At 38.3% G+C, this 15,817-nt stretch overlaps 1 protein-coding gene across 1 annotated transcript in view; it reads left to right on the top strand.

Annotated features, from left to right (window-relative positions):
- The window catches only part of ZNF81 (zinc finger protein 81), a 26,582-nt gene extending 15,288 nt beyond the window's left edge, over window positions 1-11,294 (top strand). The window contains exon 4 of the mRNA XM_023519035.1: window positions 9,540-11,294. Within this exon, the coding sequence (XP_023374803.1) occupies window positions 9,540-11,248 (1,709 nt within the window). The 3' untranslated portion in view covers window positions 11,249-11,294. The remainder of the gene's footprint in view (window positions 1-9,539) is intronic.
- The last annotated feature ends 4,523 nt before the right edge of the window (window positions 11,295-15,817 follow it).

Below are 15,817 nucleotides of genomic sequence, written 5' to 3' on the forward strand. Positions count from 1 at the left end.
GTGGCTGGCGCCTTAGCCGGTTGAGCTATAGGCGCCGAGCCAAAATATTTGTATTTTTTGTGAGTGATTTTGGTTCATAGACTTTTTGTCAATATCTTTGTTATGTTTTCATATTAGGGTTATACTGGCCATATACAATGAATTTTGAGGTATCCCCTTCTCTATTTATTGAAATAGTTAGTGTAAGATAGTTATTTCTTCTTTTAATATTTCATGGAATTTGCTAGGAAAATGATCTGGGCCTAGAGTTTTCTTGATGGGAAAATTTTAATAACAAATTCACCTAGGGCTGTTCTATCTTTTTGGTTTCTTTAATAGACCTAGGGCTGTTCTATTTTTTGCTTTCATCTTTTGCTAGTAGGTATGTTTTTCAAGAAATTTGACTATTTTGTCTATGTTGTCTAATTTAATTCTGTTGTGGTCTGAGAACATACTCTGTGTGATTTCAGCATATGGTTTATCTAGGGATGTCTTAAGATTTTTGACAAAAGTGCTAATGCAATTTAAAGGGAGTCTTTTTGACAGATTGTGCTGGAACAAATGAATGTCAGTATTCAGGGAAAATTGATAATTTGACTCATACTATAACATATACAAAAATTAACTCAAGTTCTAATATTATTGAATTATTTCTATTGGATCAACCTATCTGGCAGATTAAAAACTGTTACTCTTGGAAAATACATTCTATAAACTAGCCACCAAAGACACTGGAGAGTGATCAAAAGAACATTTTTCTGGTCCATCAAATATTGAATAATTTTGGATTGTGTCCTGAACATTATTAATGTTATGTTGTAATAGCACTGTATTCTGTTATATTGTTCAGAAGAACATCAGTGTTCTTGCCATAGCATCAGTGTTCTTGCCATAGCTTATTAATTTACTAGGTTAGATTCAAACTGAAAATACAGTTTTGCCTAAGGTGGGTAGCAACTCAGATTTCAGTTCAGACTCTTTTGGTTTGCCCCATCCGGGCAGGGTTGAAGAGTCAGCCAATGATGTAAGCAGAGAGTAGCACAGAACTGAGAGTTTGACTTATTTGGTTCTTTCTTTTGGGTTGCCCCCCCCACCCTGGTTGCCCCAGCCTTCTGCCTCTGATTACTCTGACATAAAGATGACAAACATTTATGAGGATTTTAGTGCTCTGCACTGCTGCTAGGAGTGTAGCTACTCTCAACAGAAACATGAGAAATCAGGGATATACTACTTGCTGGTCACTTCCTCTGACTTTTTACCCCCTCCAAAATCTGCCTGCTTTTGTCTTATCTTTTTGTTTTGTTTTATTCTGAGTTGTTCTTCTATGGATTATAATTACTGTCTTTAGATGGATCCTTTTTAGGGGTTTACATAACAGAACTTACATAATATAACTCTTAAAACTGATCCTTCTACATTGACCTTGTATTCTGAGACTTTGCTAAATCCACATATTAATTCTAATGGGGCTTTTGTAAGTACTTTAAAATGTTATGCATATGTTATTAAGTATTTCTGTCATTTCTTTTTTAGTTTATATGATGTTTATTTTTATTTTATCTTGTTCCCAATCTGAAGGCAAAAACTTTCAGTCTTTCACCATTAGTTGTATTGGCTGTGGTTTTTCATAGATGCCCTTTATTAATTTGTGGCAATTTTTTTCCATTGCTAGTTGATGATAGGCTTAAATATGAATGGATGTTGAATTTTCCAAATACTTTTTCTTCATATTTAAATAAGCATTTTATTTTACTAAATCAATTTCATGGATGTTAAACTGACCTTTCATCCTGGGATAAATCTCAATTGATCATGGTGTATTATCCTCTTTATATATTTCTTAATTCAATTTGCTAATAGTAAAGATCTTAATGTACATGTCTGTGAGAGATATTGGTCTTTAGTTTTTTGGGGGGGTTCTCTTATAATATTTTTTATTTTGGTATCATAAAGCGATTTGGGAAATTTCAAGCCCGTTCTGTTTTTCTGAAGGACTTTTTGTGAAATTGCTATATTTACTGGAAGTTTTCAATATTCACTCTTCTTTCTGTGATTTTATGCAGGATTACTTTTTTTTTTTTTAAGAGACAAAGTCTCACTTTGTCACCCTCAGTAGAGTGCCATAGTGTCACAGCTCACAGTAACCTCCAGCTCTTGGGCTTAGCCAATTCTCTTGTCTCAGCCTCCTGAGTAGCTGGAACTACTGGCCCAGCTATTTTGTTGTTGTTGTTGCAGTTTGGCCAGGGCTGGGTTTGAATGTGCCACCCTTAGCATATGGGGCCAGCACCCTACTCACTGAGCCACAGGTGCCACCCCAGGATTGCTTTAAATTTTCTATTTTTTTCCTTAAATATGTGATAAAATTCACCAGTTACCTCATCTGAGTCATCCAGAGTTTTCTTTATGGAACTATCTTCGATTTCAAATTTAGTTTTTTGGTTTTGTTTTTTGCAGTTTTTGGCCAGGGCTGAGTTTGAACCTGCCACCTCCGGCATATGGGGCCAGTGCCCTACTCCTTTGAGCCACAGGCACCACCCTCAAATATAGTTTTATTAATATAGGGACAGAGTTTCTGTTTCTTCTCATTTTAGTAGTTTGTTCTTTCAAGTAGTATGGAAAATTCTCAAAGAACTAAAAGTAGACCTTCCATTTGATTCCACAATCCTACTGCTAGGTATCTACCCAGAAGAAAAAAATATTTTTACTACAAGGACATTTGCACTAGAATGTTTATTACAGCTCAATTCACAATCTGTAAGACATGGAAACAACCCAAGTGCCCATCAATTCACGAATGGATTAACAGACTGTGTTATGTGTATACTGTGGAGTACCATTCAGCCATAAAAATGGATGAAGAGTTTACATCTTTTGTATTTACCTGGATGGAACTGAAGCATATTGTTTGTAATAAAGTATTACAAGAATGGAAAAGCAGAGGGACTTCACCCAGAAAATGCAAGCAGTATAACCTGTCTCATTATAAAAAAAACAATAAAAAAAATTCCTCAATGATTCCCCAACAATTAAAAAAAAAACGGAAAAGCAAGTATCCAATGTACTTAATACTAATGTGAAACCAATATATGAACAACTACATGCCCACATGAAAGACAAACACAAGTATATTCTAGTGGGGGGAGGAAGGAAAGGGTAAAGGAGAGGAGAAAGGGTGATTGGCATGTTCTCACTTAACATGCACAATGTAAAGGTATACAGCACACCCCCTGGGTGAAGGGCTCAACTACAACTTGAACTTTACCTTAGAAATGAAAACAATGTAACCTAAACATTTATACCCTCATATCAATCTGAAATAAAAAAGAAAGCAAAAAAACCCTCTGTTCTTCTAAGGATTTTGTGAATTTCATCTAATTTGTCAAATTTTTGGCATAAAGTTGTGTTCAGCCACTGGGTTTGAATACTGGGTGGGGTGGATCTTTCATAGGAGTGGCTGGTTGCTGGCCATTGTGGGAAGGTTGTGAGGGAGAAATGGTCCACAGGGTTCTAGTGCAGGACTGGCTGTGATGAGCCTGATGACCTTGGACATCCACTCTTGGGGTAAACTGAGTGGTTCTTGTATCCCTGGGAATTGTTGTTAGGGGGCACTGTGGGATGTGAGGCCTAAGGATTCTGGCCAGACCTTTAAGACCTCAACCCTCCAGGAACTGAATACTGATGAAATAACCAGGCACTGTTTGAGGACAATTTAGTCAGGAAGACAGGACCCCATCTCCTTAGTAACTAAAGAAGAGTAGTTTCTGGTGGCATGTTCTCTGTCTCCTAACATCACAGTGCCACCTAGCGTCCAGGCGATATATGTGTGCGTACACACTTGTGTATATATATTTCTATTATTTTTGCTCCCCTTTCTCAATTTTTTTTAGACAGTCTCAAGCTGTTGCTCCAGATAGAGTCCTGTGGAGTCATAGCTCATAGCAACCTCCAACTCTTGGGCTCAAGTAATCCTCTTGCCTCATTTTTTTTTCTGATTTTAGTAGAGATGGGGGTCTCACTTTTTGCTCAGGCTAGTCTCAAACTCATGAGCTCAAGCTATCCACCTTCCTTGGCCTCCCAGAATGCTAGGATTATAGGCATGAGCCACTGCTGGGCCCAGTTGGTTGTATTCTTAATCTTCATTTTTACATTCTTCAATAGCAAGGGCTCTTCCATTTTTGTTAAAGTATTTCAGGCCCTTTCATTCTCTCCTTTTTTATTTCTCTCCTTTTTTCCTTCTTTCAGTAGAGACTTTTCTACTTTTTTCATTTTTCCCACATAAATTTCTCATGCAACAAGATACCCCCTTTTTTCTTTATCTTATATTATTGTATTTTTAGTTGTCTTTATATATTTTTATTTATTTATTTATTTTTTTTTTTGCTGAGGGGTCACAGCATTGGTTTGGCTGGGAGTTCATGGCAGTGGGTCTGGCTCAAAGATATCAGGAGCTCACAGTCCAGGTTGTTCTTCTAGCTTTGGCCTTTGGAAAGACAGTATTGGCAGGCCCACTATAACATATTATGGAATTTTTCTTTCTTTTTTTTTTTTTTCACTTACTTCTCTTACTATATTTGTCAGAGGAGGGATCTTGCTTTTGCCTACCCTAATAAGGAGCTCTGGGTTTCAAGGGACCTGCCCAGCCCAGCACCCCAAAGTCCTAGAATTGCAGATGTGGCCATAATACCCTACCAAACAGCTCCATTTCTCTGCTTGATCTCTTTCTGTCTTTCTGTCCTTCTTCTCTCCTTTTCTTCAATTATTTTCTTTCACCACTCTTGTTTTTTTTCTTTTTCTTTTTTAAATTTCCTTTATTTTTCTGCCCTTTCTCACTACTCACTCTTTACCCTTCTCTTCCTTTTGGCCTTACACCAAGAGACCACTTCAACACCTGAGCTCTGAGATAAGGTAATTTAAACTGAAGGAGGCAGTGAGAAAGAAAAAAGAATGGCAAGGGAGTGAAAAAGAAGAAAATACACATGAGGAGGAACCAACAGAAAAATTTCAGTAACATGAAAAACCAAAACAGAACACCCCCCCCACCAAGGGACATGAGGCAGCTACTACAGAGGACTCTACCTATAAAGAATTAATGGAATTGACAGAAATGGAATTGAAAATATGAATGGCAAAGGCAATAAAAGCAATTGATGAGAAAGTGGAAAAACAGAAACAAAGTGGATGAGAGATATGAAAAATATAGAAAGGATTTGCTGGAGCTTAAGGAATTGAAGGAGTCAATCAGGGAACTTAAAGATGCAGTACGAAGTATCAATAACAGATTAGACCATGAAGAATAAAGAATCTCAGAGCTAGGGGATGGAGCTCTTAAGCTAACCCAGGTAATTAAAGAGGCAAAAAAGAAGAGAGAGAAAGCAGAATATTCACTCAAAGAATTATGGAACTTCATGAAGCAAACATACAAATTATAGGGATCCCTGAAGGGGAAGAAGAATATCCAGAGGCATGGAAGCCCTGCTGGAGGATATCATAAATGAAAATTTCCCGAGTTTCACTAAAGATTCCAAAACACTCCTTTTAGAGGGATATCAAAACTTGGGTCACCTCAACACAGAGGATCTCCAAGACACATTATAATGAACCTCTCCGAAGTCAATATGAAAGGGAAAATTCTGCAAGCAGCCAGTAGTAGGCACCAACTGACCTACAGGGGCAGATCAATCCTGGTGACAGTGGACTTTTCAGTTGGAAATTTCCAAGCCAGAAGAGAATGATCATCTACCTTTAATCTTCTTAAACAAAACAAGTTTCAGCCCAGAATTCTGCATCCTGACAAATTAAGCCTCAAAATTGATGGAGAAATCAAATCTTTTACTGATACGAAAACACAGAGGAAATTCACAACATTAAGATCAGCTCTATAGGAAATATTTAGACCTATTCTCAACACTGACCGTTACAATGGACCATCCACAAAGTAAACACCCAGAAACTAAAGAACAAAACCTAGCTTTCACAATGGTGCAAAGGATAAACTCAGCAACAGACTCTCACAAAATAAGATAACTAGAACTCCACTACACTCATCAATTCTATCAATAAATGTTAATGTCCTGAATTCCCCATTGAAAAAGAACAGGCTGGCTGATTGGATAAAAAGCACAAGCCATCCATATTCTGCCTGCAGGAAATGCACCTAACGTTAGAGGAAAAATCAAGACTTAGGGTAAAGGGATAGAAAACAAGCAAATGGAAATGAGAAGAAAAGAGCGATTGCAATCTTATTTTCAGATACAAGTAGATTTAAAGCAATTAAAGAAAGACAAAGATGGTCACTTCATAATGGTCAAGGGAACAGTACAACAAGAGGGCATTTTTTTTTTAATAAGCTGTATTTATTTATGTTTGCCTTTTTTTTTTTTTTGGCCAGGGCTGGGTTTGAACCCACCACCTCCGGCATATGGGACCAGCGCCCTACCCTTTTGAGCCACAGGAGCCGCCCAACAAGAGGGCATTTTAATTCTAAATCTTTATGCACCCAAATTAAATGTTCCCAGATTTATGAAACAGATATTGACTGGTCTGAGCAATATGATATCCCGTAACACCACAATAGCTGAGGACTTGAACACCCCTCTGACAGAGCTGGACAGATACTGTAAACAGAAACTAAACAAAAATACAAGGGACTTAAACACAACCCTAAAAAAATTGGGCATAATAGACATATACAGAATATATCATCCAAAGCTAGGGAACATAACGTTCTTCTCGTCAGCTCATAGAGTATACTCCAAAATAGATCACATCCTAGGGTACAAATCAAAACTCAAGAAAATTAAAAGAATTGAAATTATACTTTGTATCTTCTCAGACTAGGTAGAACTCAACTGCAACAAAAACTTTCATCCCCACACAAAGACTTGGAAATAAAACTGTCATTTTTCTAAATGACAGTTGGGTCAAGGAAAAGATAAAGGAGGATATTGTTAAATTCCTTGAATATAACAACAGAACAGTGTAATCCAAAACCTACCAGAAGAATAGAAATAACCAAAATTAAATCAGAAATCAATGAAATTGAAAATAAAAGAATCATTGAGAAAATTAATGAAACAAAAATTTGATTCTTGAAAAAATAAATAAAATTGATAAACCATTGGCCAGATTAACTAGAAATAGAAAAGTAGAATCTCTAGGACGATGCCTGTGGCTCAGCAAGTAGGGCACCAGTCAAATACACCAAGGCTGGCAGGTTTGAATCCAGCCTGGGCCAGCTAAAACAACAATGACAACAACAACAAAAATATCTGGGCATTGTGGCTGGTGCCTATAGTCCCAGCTACTTGGGAGGCTGAGGCAAGACAATCACTTAAGCCCAAGAGTTTGAGGTTTTCATTTAAAAATGATCAATTATCTAGTAAGTCTTATGCACTGTATTAGTAATGGAGGGTGTCTGTGACACCTACTCTGGGCAAGAATAGTATATGAATTACATTAATGCTAATTTGCAATAGCAGAGAAACTGTATAATACAGTGACTTAAATACTAAAGAATTTTTCTTGTAGAAAACCTCATTGCTCATGTTTGTTCAGGAATTCAGGCTTTTCCAGCACATTACTCTACCATCTCTTAGGTTTTCTGTGGCATCTGCCTGTTTGAATCTGTGTTGCTACCAAACCCAGGTTTTAGTACATAAGAAGGTAGAAGTGAGTGTAGAGAAAATATGCCTGCTGTGTCCGTGCTCTTTTTTGAAAGTGGCACCATTGTTTTCTTTCACATTCTGTTGATGAGAAAACTGTTGCAAGGCCACACCAATTTACAAAGGGGACTGAGAAATGTTATATGACCAGGCAGCCAAATATCTAGGTGCTGCTCTGTTAGTGCAAAAGAACAGAGAATCAGATTGTAGTGGACAGCTTTCAGTCTGTCCACTGATGGCTTGTCCCCTCTCTTATTTTATATTTCTTATTAGATATATACAGGTGTCCATAAAGTTCATGTGCAGTTTAAAACTTAAATCTATTTTAAATTGCACATGACCTTTAATGGAAACCCTGTATAATTTAGGTCCAAGGAAACAATCATATCTGGATAGAGAGTTGGGCTGTAGATGCCTACTTGTTGTTTTTATAGGTGAGGATGGCTATGACCACAACATTTTTTCTATACTCATGAATAAATCATTTTTATCACATTAATTTGGTATTTTTGCTAATAAGAAAGATGAAGCAGTGAGATTAGTGAAGATTTAGAATTGAAAGCTAATGAAGACTTATACTTTGAGTTGCCTCCTTTAGGCCTAGGCTCTCCACAGTTATTTCCTGTAGAAAATCCTTATTTTATCAGTCTCTTAGCCACTCTACTTGATAGCTCAGATTCCTACCAAAGTAGAGCTAAAACTGTTGAACTCCAACCTGCAACACTTAATAACCATGTTTTAGGGCAAATTATATAACCATTATGAGCTTCACTTTCCTAATCTACAAAAGATACAGTAGATACCTTGTGGGGCTTTGGAAAGCATTAAATGAATTCATATGCACGTTGGGTAAATTGAGCCCTGATCTTTAGCATAAGACTCACTTCCTGCTTGAGAGACCTAAAGGAATCACGAGAATGGCATGTGAGTCGTTTGTTGTGTGCATACAGGAGATCAGAAAATTGGCCTCAAAGAGAGAATGTATATGTGAGATGTGGCAATAGCAGGAGTAAAGGTTATGGTGAAGATTCTCTAGATTCCAAGGTGTCTTGATGCTGGAGGCAGAGGTCTTGCTTAAGGTCTGCGGTGTTGCAAAAACAAGTTGGAGACATTCTGAATGTCTAACACATTCCATGTTCCAACTTTTTAGTGCTGAGGTCTGATAAGTAACTTTTAACTACTTTTTCCTGCTTTATGATAATAAATACAGACCTGAGGTTAGCTCAGGAGGGCTCCTTCTAGACTTCCTCGGTCCCCTGACACAGACTTTGTATCAAGCCTCTTCGTACTTTGCATCAAAACCCCCTAATCTGGCGACCCCAAGCCCCTTCATTCACAGTCATGTGCTACATGATAATGTTTTGGTCAATGATGGACTACCTATATGATGGTGATCCCGTAAAATTGTAATGGAGCTGAAAACTTTCTGTCATCTAGTGACATTTCAGCTGTTTTATCATCATAGTACAATGTGTAACCTTTTCTATGTTTAGATACACAAATACTTACCATTGTATTCTAATTGCCTACAGTATTCAGTACAGTAACATGTTACTCTAGCTTAGGAGCAATAAACTAGACCATACAGCCTAGGCATGTAGTACACTCTATGGTGTTTGCTTGATGACAAAATTACCTGGTGACTCTTTTCTCAGAACATGTCTCTGTCCTTCAGTGATGTGTGACTGTATGTGTTTCTTACAGCAATGCATAGAATATTGTGTTGTGTAAGAGGTTGGTATATAATAAGTGGTATATATACATTTTCTGTCATCATTGACATCATCATCATTAGATTCACTGATTTCTGTGTCTTCAATTTGGATTCGCTTATATGTATCTTTTAATATTCTGCTATCTGTTCCTTGTAACTAGTTTAGATTTTCTTTCTCTTTTTAGATGGAAAGTTTGGAATTAAGACCTCACAGAAAAGAATCCCTGGAAAAGCTACATTTCATCGTGAAATGGAGAGTGAAGACGCAAGAGATGATTCACTGTATTCCATTTTAGAAGAACTGTGGCAAGATGCTGAACAGATAAAGAAATGCCAGGAAAAACAAAACAAAGTTTTGAGTCACAGTTCTTTCATCAATAAGAAAATATTGAATACAGAGTGGGATTATGAACATAAAGATATTGGAAAGTTTGTTCATCCAAGCCCTAAACTCATTCTTTCACAGAAAAGAACCCATAAATATGGCTCATTTGGGAAGAGTTTTAAGCATAATTTAGACTTACATATTCATAATAAAAACAATGCAGCAAAGAACTTTGATAAAACTATTGAAAATGGTCATGTTTTTACCCAGAGCACTTCCTGTACTCTCCATGAAAACACACACATGGAAGTGAAGTTCTGTGAACATAATCAATGTGGAAAAGTCCTCAGATTCAAACACTCACTCAGCCAAAATCTGAAATTGCCTGTTGGGGAGAAAGCAAACACATGTACTGAATTTGGGAAGATCTTTACTCAGAAGTCACACCTCTTTGCACCTCCAAGAATTCATGCTGTGGAAAAACCTCATGAACTTAGCAAATGTGTAAATGTTTTTACACAGAAACCACTACTTAGTATATATCTGAGAGTTCATAGGGATGAAAAACTATATGTATGTACCAAATGTGGGAAAGCCTTCATACAGAATTCAGAATTAATTGTTCATGAGAAAACTCATACTAGAGAGAAACCCTATAAGTGCAGTGAATGTGGAAAATCATTTTTCCAGGTATCATCTCTACTCAGGCATCAGACAACTCATACTGGAGAAAAACTCTATGAATGTAGTGCATGTGGGAAAGGCTTTTCCCTGAACTCAGCCCTCAATATACATCAGAAAATTCATACTGGAGAGAGACATCACAAATGCAGTGAGTGTGGGAAAGCCTTTACCCAAAAATCAACACTCAGGATGCATCAGAGAATTCATACAGGAGAGAGATCCTATGTATGTACAGAATGTGGGCAGGCCTTCATCCAGAAGGCACACTTGATTGCACATCAAAGAATTCATACTGGAGAGAAGCCTTATGAGTGCAGTGACTGTGGGAAATCTTTCCCTTCTAAGTCACAGCTCCAGATGCATAAGCGAATTCACACAGGTGAGAAACCCTATATATGCACTGAATGTGGGAAGGCCTTCACCAACAGATCAAATCTCAATACTCACCAGAAGTCTCATACTGGAGAAAAGTCTTATATATGTGCTGAATGCGGGAAGGCCTTCACTGACAGATCAAATTTCAATAAACACCAGACCATTCATACTGGAGAGAAACCCTATGTTTGTGCTGATTGTGGGAGGGCTTTCATCCAGAAGGCAGAATTAATTACACATCAGAGAATTCATACAACAGAGAAGCCTTATAAATGTCCTGACTGTGAGAAATCCTTCTCCAAGAAACCACATCTCAAAGTACATCAACGAATTCACACAGGGGAGAAACCATATATCTGTTCAGAATGTGGAAAGGCCTTCACTGACAGGTCAAATTTCAATAAACACCAGGCAATTCATACTGGAGATAAGCCCTATAAATGCAGTGACTGTGGAAAGGGCTTCACCCAAAAATCAGTTCTCAGCATGCATCGCAATATTCATACATGAAAGTAACCCTGGTTCTTGAGAGAAACCCTGGTTCTTGAAAATGAGAGACCCTTATCATAGAAGTCAGGTTTAAGTGTATGTTAGAAAATTCATCCAAGACAGATCCTATGTGAATATGTTGTATAACAAAGAGCATTCATCAGGTTGTCTCACCTAGGATGAAAAAAATGATTCTGAAGAGACCCTCTAAGAAAGCGTTAGAGGAGGGAGAATTTCCATTATTTGCACAGCCTCACAAAATATAATAGAAGTCATACTGGAGAAAATAAGGTCAATTTGATGGGTTAGGAAGAGCCTTCCTATAGAAAGTATTATGAGGCAGATTGTTACCAAATTCTTTATAGGAACAAATGTGCAGAATTATGTAAATGACAGTTATGTTTACTGTACATACTATGTTGATCAGTTTAAAGTGACAACAAAATGAAAGGAGAACAAAGTAATATAATTTATGTGTAAAACGTACTCTCAGTTCTGTGGGGTGTTTGTAGCAGAACATATTACATAACAGGAGGGATAATTTAATTGAAATTCTTTTTCAAATTGAGAATAATTCTATCTATCAAATATGTTTCTTATCAAATGTTTCTATCAAATGGATCCATAATTTAAAAGTCACTTTGGTGTTATATATACATATATCTGCAGATATAATTTTACATAAATATGTAAATATAATCCTATCATTCATGCTGGTTTCTATGACATAGTATTCTTATTTTCTTTTTTTTTTTTGAGACAGAGCCTCAAGCTATCCCCCTGGGCAGAGTGCCATGGCACCACAGCTCACAGCAACCTCCAACTCATGGGCTCAAGCGAGTCTCCTGCCTCAGCCTCCCAAGTAGCTGGGACCACAGGCGCCCGCCACAACGCCTGGCTATTTTTTTTTGGTTGTAGCCGTCATTGTTGTTTGGCGGCCCGGGCTGGATTTGAACCCGCCACCTTAGGTGTATGTGGCTGGCGCCATAGCCACTTGAGCCACAGGCGCCGAGCCCTTATTTTCTTTCATTGTGGTATAATGCAAAATAGCCACAGATTTCTCCCTTCCTATTTTAGGTGTGCCATTTTGAAATGTTGCTTTGTTGTTTCTCTTGTTAAGAAACAATGTCTCTTTCTCTACTCCTTGACTTTGAACTTGGCCATGTGACTTGCTTTGGTCAAATGGACATTAGCAGAGAGATCCAAGAAGGGGCTTGAAAAGTGTGAAAAGCCTGCCTTGAGGCTTGTCCTCTCTTGCTGCTCTCTGGAATTCTGAGACCTCTGTGTGAAGAAGCTCAGATTACTCTACTGGGGAATGAGAATCAACCTAGAGCAGAGGCAATTCAGCCCTGCTGAGGCCCCTAAGACCAAGTAGCCTGCCAACTGTTAGACATGAAAGTGAGGCCTTTCTAGATCCCAAGCCCCAGCCAAGCCAGTCCAGCCCCTACAAGAACCATACCAGGTATTCCAGCCAACTTACAGAATTGAGATAAATAAAATGATTATAATTCTAATAAACTTATGTTTTGGGGTAGTCTCTTGTACAGAAAATGCTAAGTGATACTTAAAAATGTATGTGTGTGTTTGGGGAGGGAGTATTGGACCAAAACAAAAGACATGGCATATTATTGATTTTGGCTTTGGGTCAGGGCATCAGGTGGAGACTGGAAAAACAGTGAGGAAAACTGTTTTGAAAGGCTGGAAAGATGGCAGACTCTAGTATTTAGTAGGGAAAAAAATGGCAAAGCAGTCCCCATGCTCTGTGGGAAAATAAGAGAATGGATCAAATGGATGTGTGGATCTGGCTAAGGAGATTATAACAGAAAACTGGAAGTATCAATTTGCTTTTTTTAGCTGCATATGATAAGGCATAGAAAGAGAGAAATGAACTAAAGAAATAACTTCATTGGAAAGCAGCATTCCAAAGAAATATAGAAAAGCCAGGACTTGCTGGGTTGGAAAATAACTGTTTCACATCATTAGTCTCTCCAGCCATCAGAATATTCTTAAGGTAAAAAGTGGCCTCACAGTAATAAAGATGAAATCATGGGTGTGTCTGTAAGACCCTTTTACAATGTGTGAAATATTTAGATTGGTGTTTGGAAGATCCTCTCAGCTAAACAGAAGGGCTTCTAAAAATCTTCACGACATCATCTCACAGTTGCCTGCACAATGCTCAAAGTGGAGAGAGGCCTATCTTAAAAAAAATTGTTGATGTGGCATTTGAGGCATGGAGTAGCTCTAAACCAGGTTTATAGGAAACAAACTTTTTTTTTTTTGAGACAGAACCTCAAGCTGTCACCGTGGGTAGAGCGCTGTGGCATCACAGCTCACAGCAACCTCTAACTCCTGGGCTCAAGCGAGTCTCCTGCCTCAGTCTCCCAAGTAGCTGGGACCACAGGTGCCCACCACAACGCCTGGCTATTTTTTTGGTTGCAGCCGCCATTGTTGTTTGGCGGGCCAGGGCTGGATTCGAACCCGCCACCTTAGGTGTATGTGGCTGGTGCCTTAGCCACTTGAGCTACAGGCACCGAGCCAGGAAACAAACTTAAATAGACTCACCTAATAGGTACAATGTAAGGGTATATGGCATACATCCTGGGTAAAGGGCTTAACTACAACTTGGACTTTGCCTAACTAGTGCAAACAATGTAACCTAATCATTTGCGCCCATATATCAGTCTGAAATTAAAAAAAAAAAAAAAGTTTTAAATAGAGTTTTACCAAGGAAACTACCTCCAGATCGGACTAATAGGGACTAAAACAGTTCAAAATGAAAAGTGTCTTCTGGATTCAACTCCCTGATGTCTATGAACAGGATGCAAGCTGAGAGGGTTACTCAGCTGCAAAATGGGCCATTTCTTATAGGAAATGAAAGATGTCTCAGAGGGAAGGCCCAAGAAAAATCTATTAAAATGGACTATGGCGCCAATCCCAGGGAGAACTGTGCCCTAATCAAGAAACAGATAGGGCTGAGAGAATGGACAGTATTTGCTCTGTAGGATTTCAGAATTGCTATGGAACAGTGACTGCTTTGTGCCTCTCGGTCCTCCTCTTTTTGAGTGGAAGTATCTATTGTAGTTATTCTGTCCCTATCTTATCATTGTATATATACTGTATGTATTTGGGAGGCATATAACTTGTCATTTAGCTCACAGGTATCTGGAGCATCAGCCACATCTGAACCTGGTACAAAAGACTTGCGATTCTGGATTTGAGCTTGATGACAATTTTGGATCAGGCATATGAAGGTCCAGGAAGGGGAGTGAACATATTTTGCATGGGTTGCTAATGTGAATAATTTGTAACCAGAAGACACATTGTTACATAGAAAAATGCTACAAATTTCTTTTATTATGTGTGTTCCTTTTCAACCTTTATTTCTCTTTGTGTTTCAGTGACTTCTACCCCCACTCTGGCTCTCTTTGTGTTTCACTGACTTCTAACCCCACTCTGGCTCTACCAAGTCTGCTGATGAACCCATTGAAGGCATTATGCCTCTCAGTTATGTTTAATTTTTTACTTCTAATATTTCCATTTGACTGTTATAGTTTTCATATTTCTATTGAAATTCCCCATCTGTTTATGCATTTTTTCCTGTTTTCCACTGTACCTTTTGTCTCAGTCAGTTTGGGCTGCTATAACAAAGTACATAGACTAGATGGCTTATAAATAACAGAAATTTATTCCTTACAGTTCTGGAGGCTGGAAGTTTGAGATCAGATGACAGCATAGTCAGGTTTAGGTAAGGGCCTTCTTCCAGGTTGCAGTAGGTTGCAGATTGCCAACTTCCTGAATTCCCCTTATGGGCAGAGCTAGAGAGCTTTCTGGGATCCCCTTTATGAGGGCACTAATTCCATTCATGAGGGATCAACCTCCATTACTTAACTACCTCCCAAGGCTCTATCTCCTAAAACCATCATATTGAGGGCTAGGACTTTAACATATGAAGTTTGGAGGGACACAGGCATTCAGCCCATAACACCCTCTCATATTAATCATATTTGTGTTAAATTCTGTTTGATGTAGTTCAACAAACTAGGTCAACCGAAGCTGGATCAGTTGGTTGCTTTATCTGTTGATGAGTTGTTTTCTATTGCTGTTTTTCATCTAATAATTTTGGGCTGAATGTCAGGTGTGGTATGTAGGACAGTAGAAACTGAGATAATTAGTACTTACTCCTGAAAATCGACATGGCTGCCCTTCTGATAGGCCATTAAAATGACAGGATTGATTCCCCTAATGGAGTTGGGCTGGGTATGGGTTTTGTTGTTACTGTACAAATTTCAAATTCCTCTAATGTTATTTTGAGTTGAGCTCCTTTTTGTGTTTGGAGTAACCACTGGCTTGCCCAGAAAATTTTTCTCAATGTTCCTGAACTGTCCTTACCTTTAGGCTTTTCCTGTGTGCCTGCATCTCAGAAAGGTGTCTCTCCATGCTCTTGCTTCTACCTTAGTTTTAGGCTGCTGTTGCTGCTTGGTTCTTGCTGACCTGGTGAGTGAGGGACAGGGGTTGTCATGAGCCAGCCTCAGTTTTTGTCAGGCCCTATATCCCTGGGTCTTGAGGGTAGGTTTTTTCAGTTCTCCTGAC

The sequence above is a fragment of the Otolemur garnettii genome, unplaced genomic scaffold (genome assembly GCF_000181295.1).
Source record: "Otolemur garnettii isolate 467f Iridium unplaced genomic scaffold, OtoGar3 scaffold00153, whole genome shotgun sequence".
NCBI classification, from domain to species: domain Eukaryota; kingdom Metazoa; phylum Chordata; class Mammalia; order Primates; family Galagidae; genus Otolemur; species Otolemur garnettii.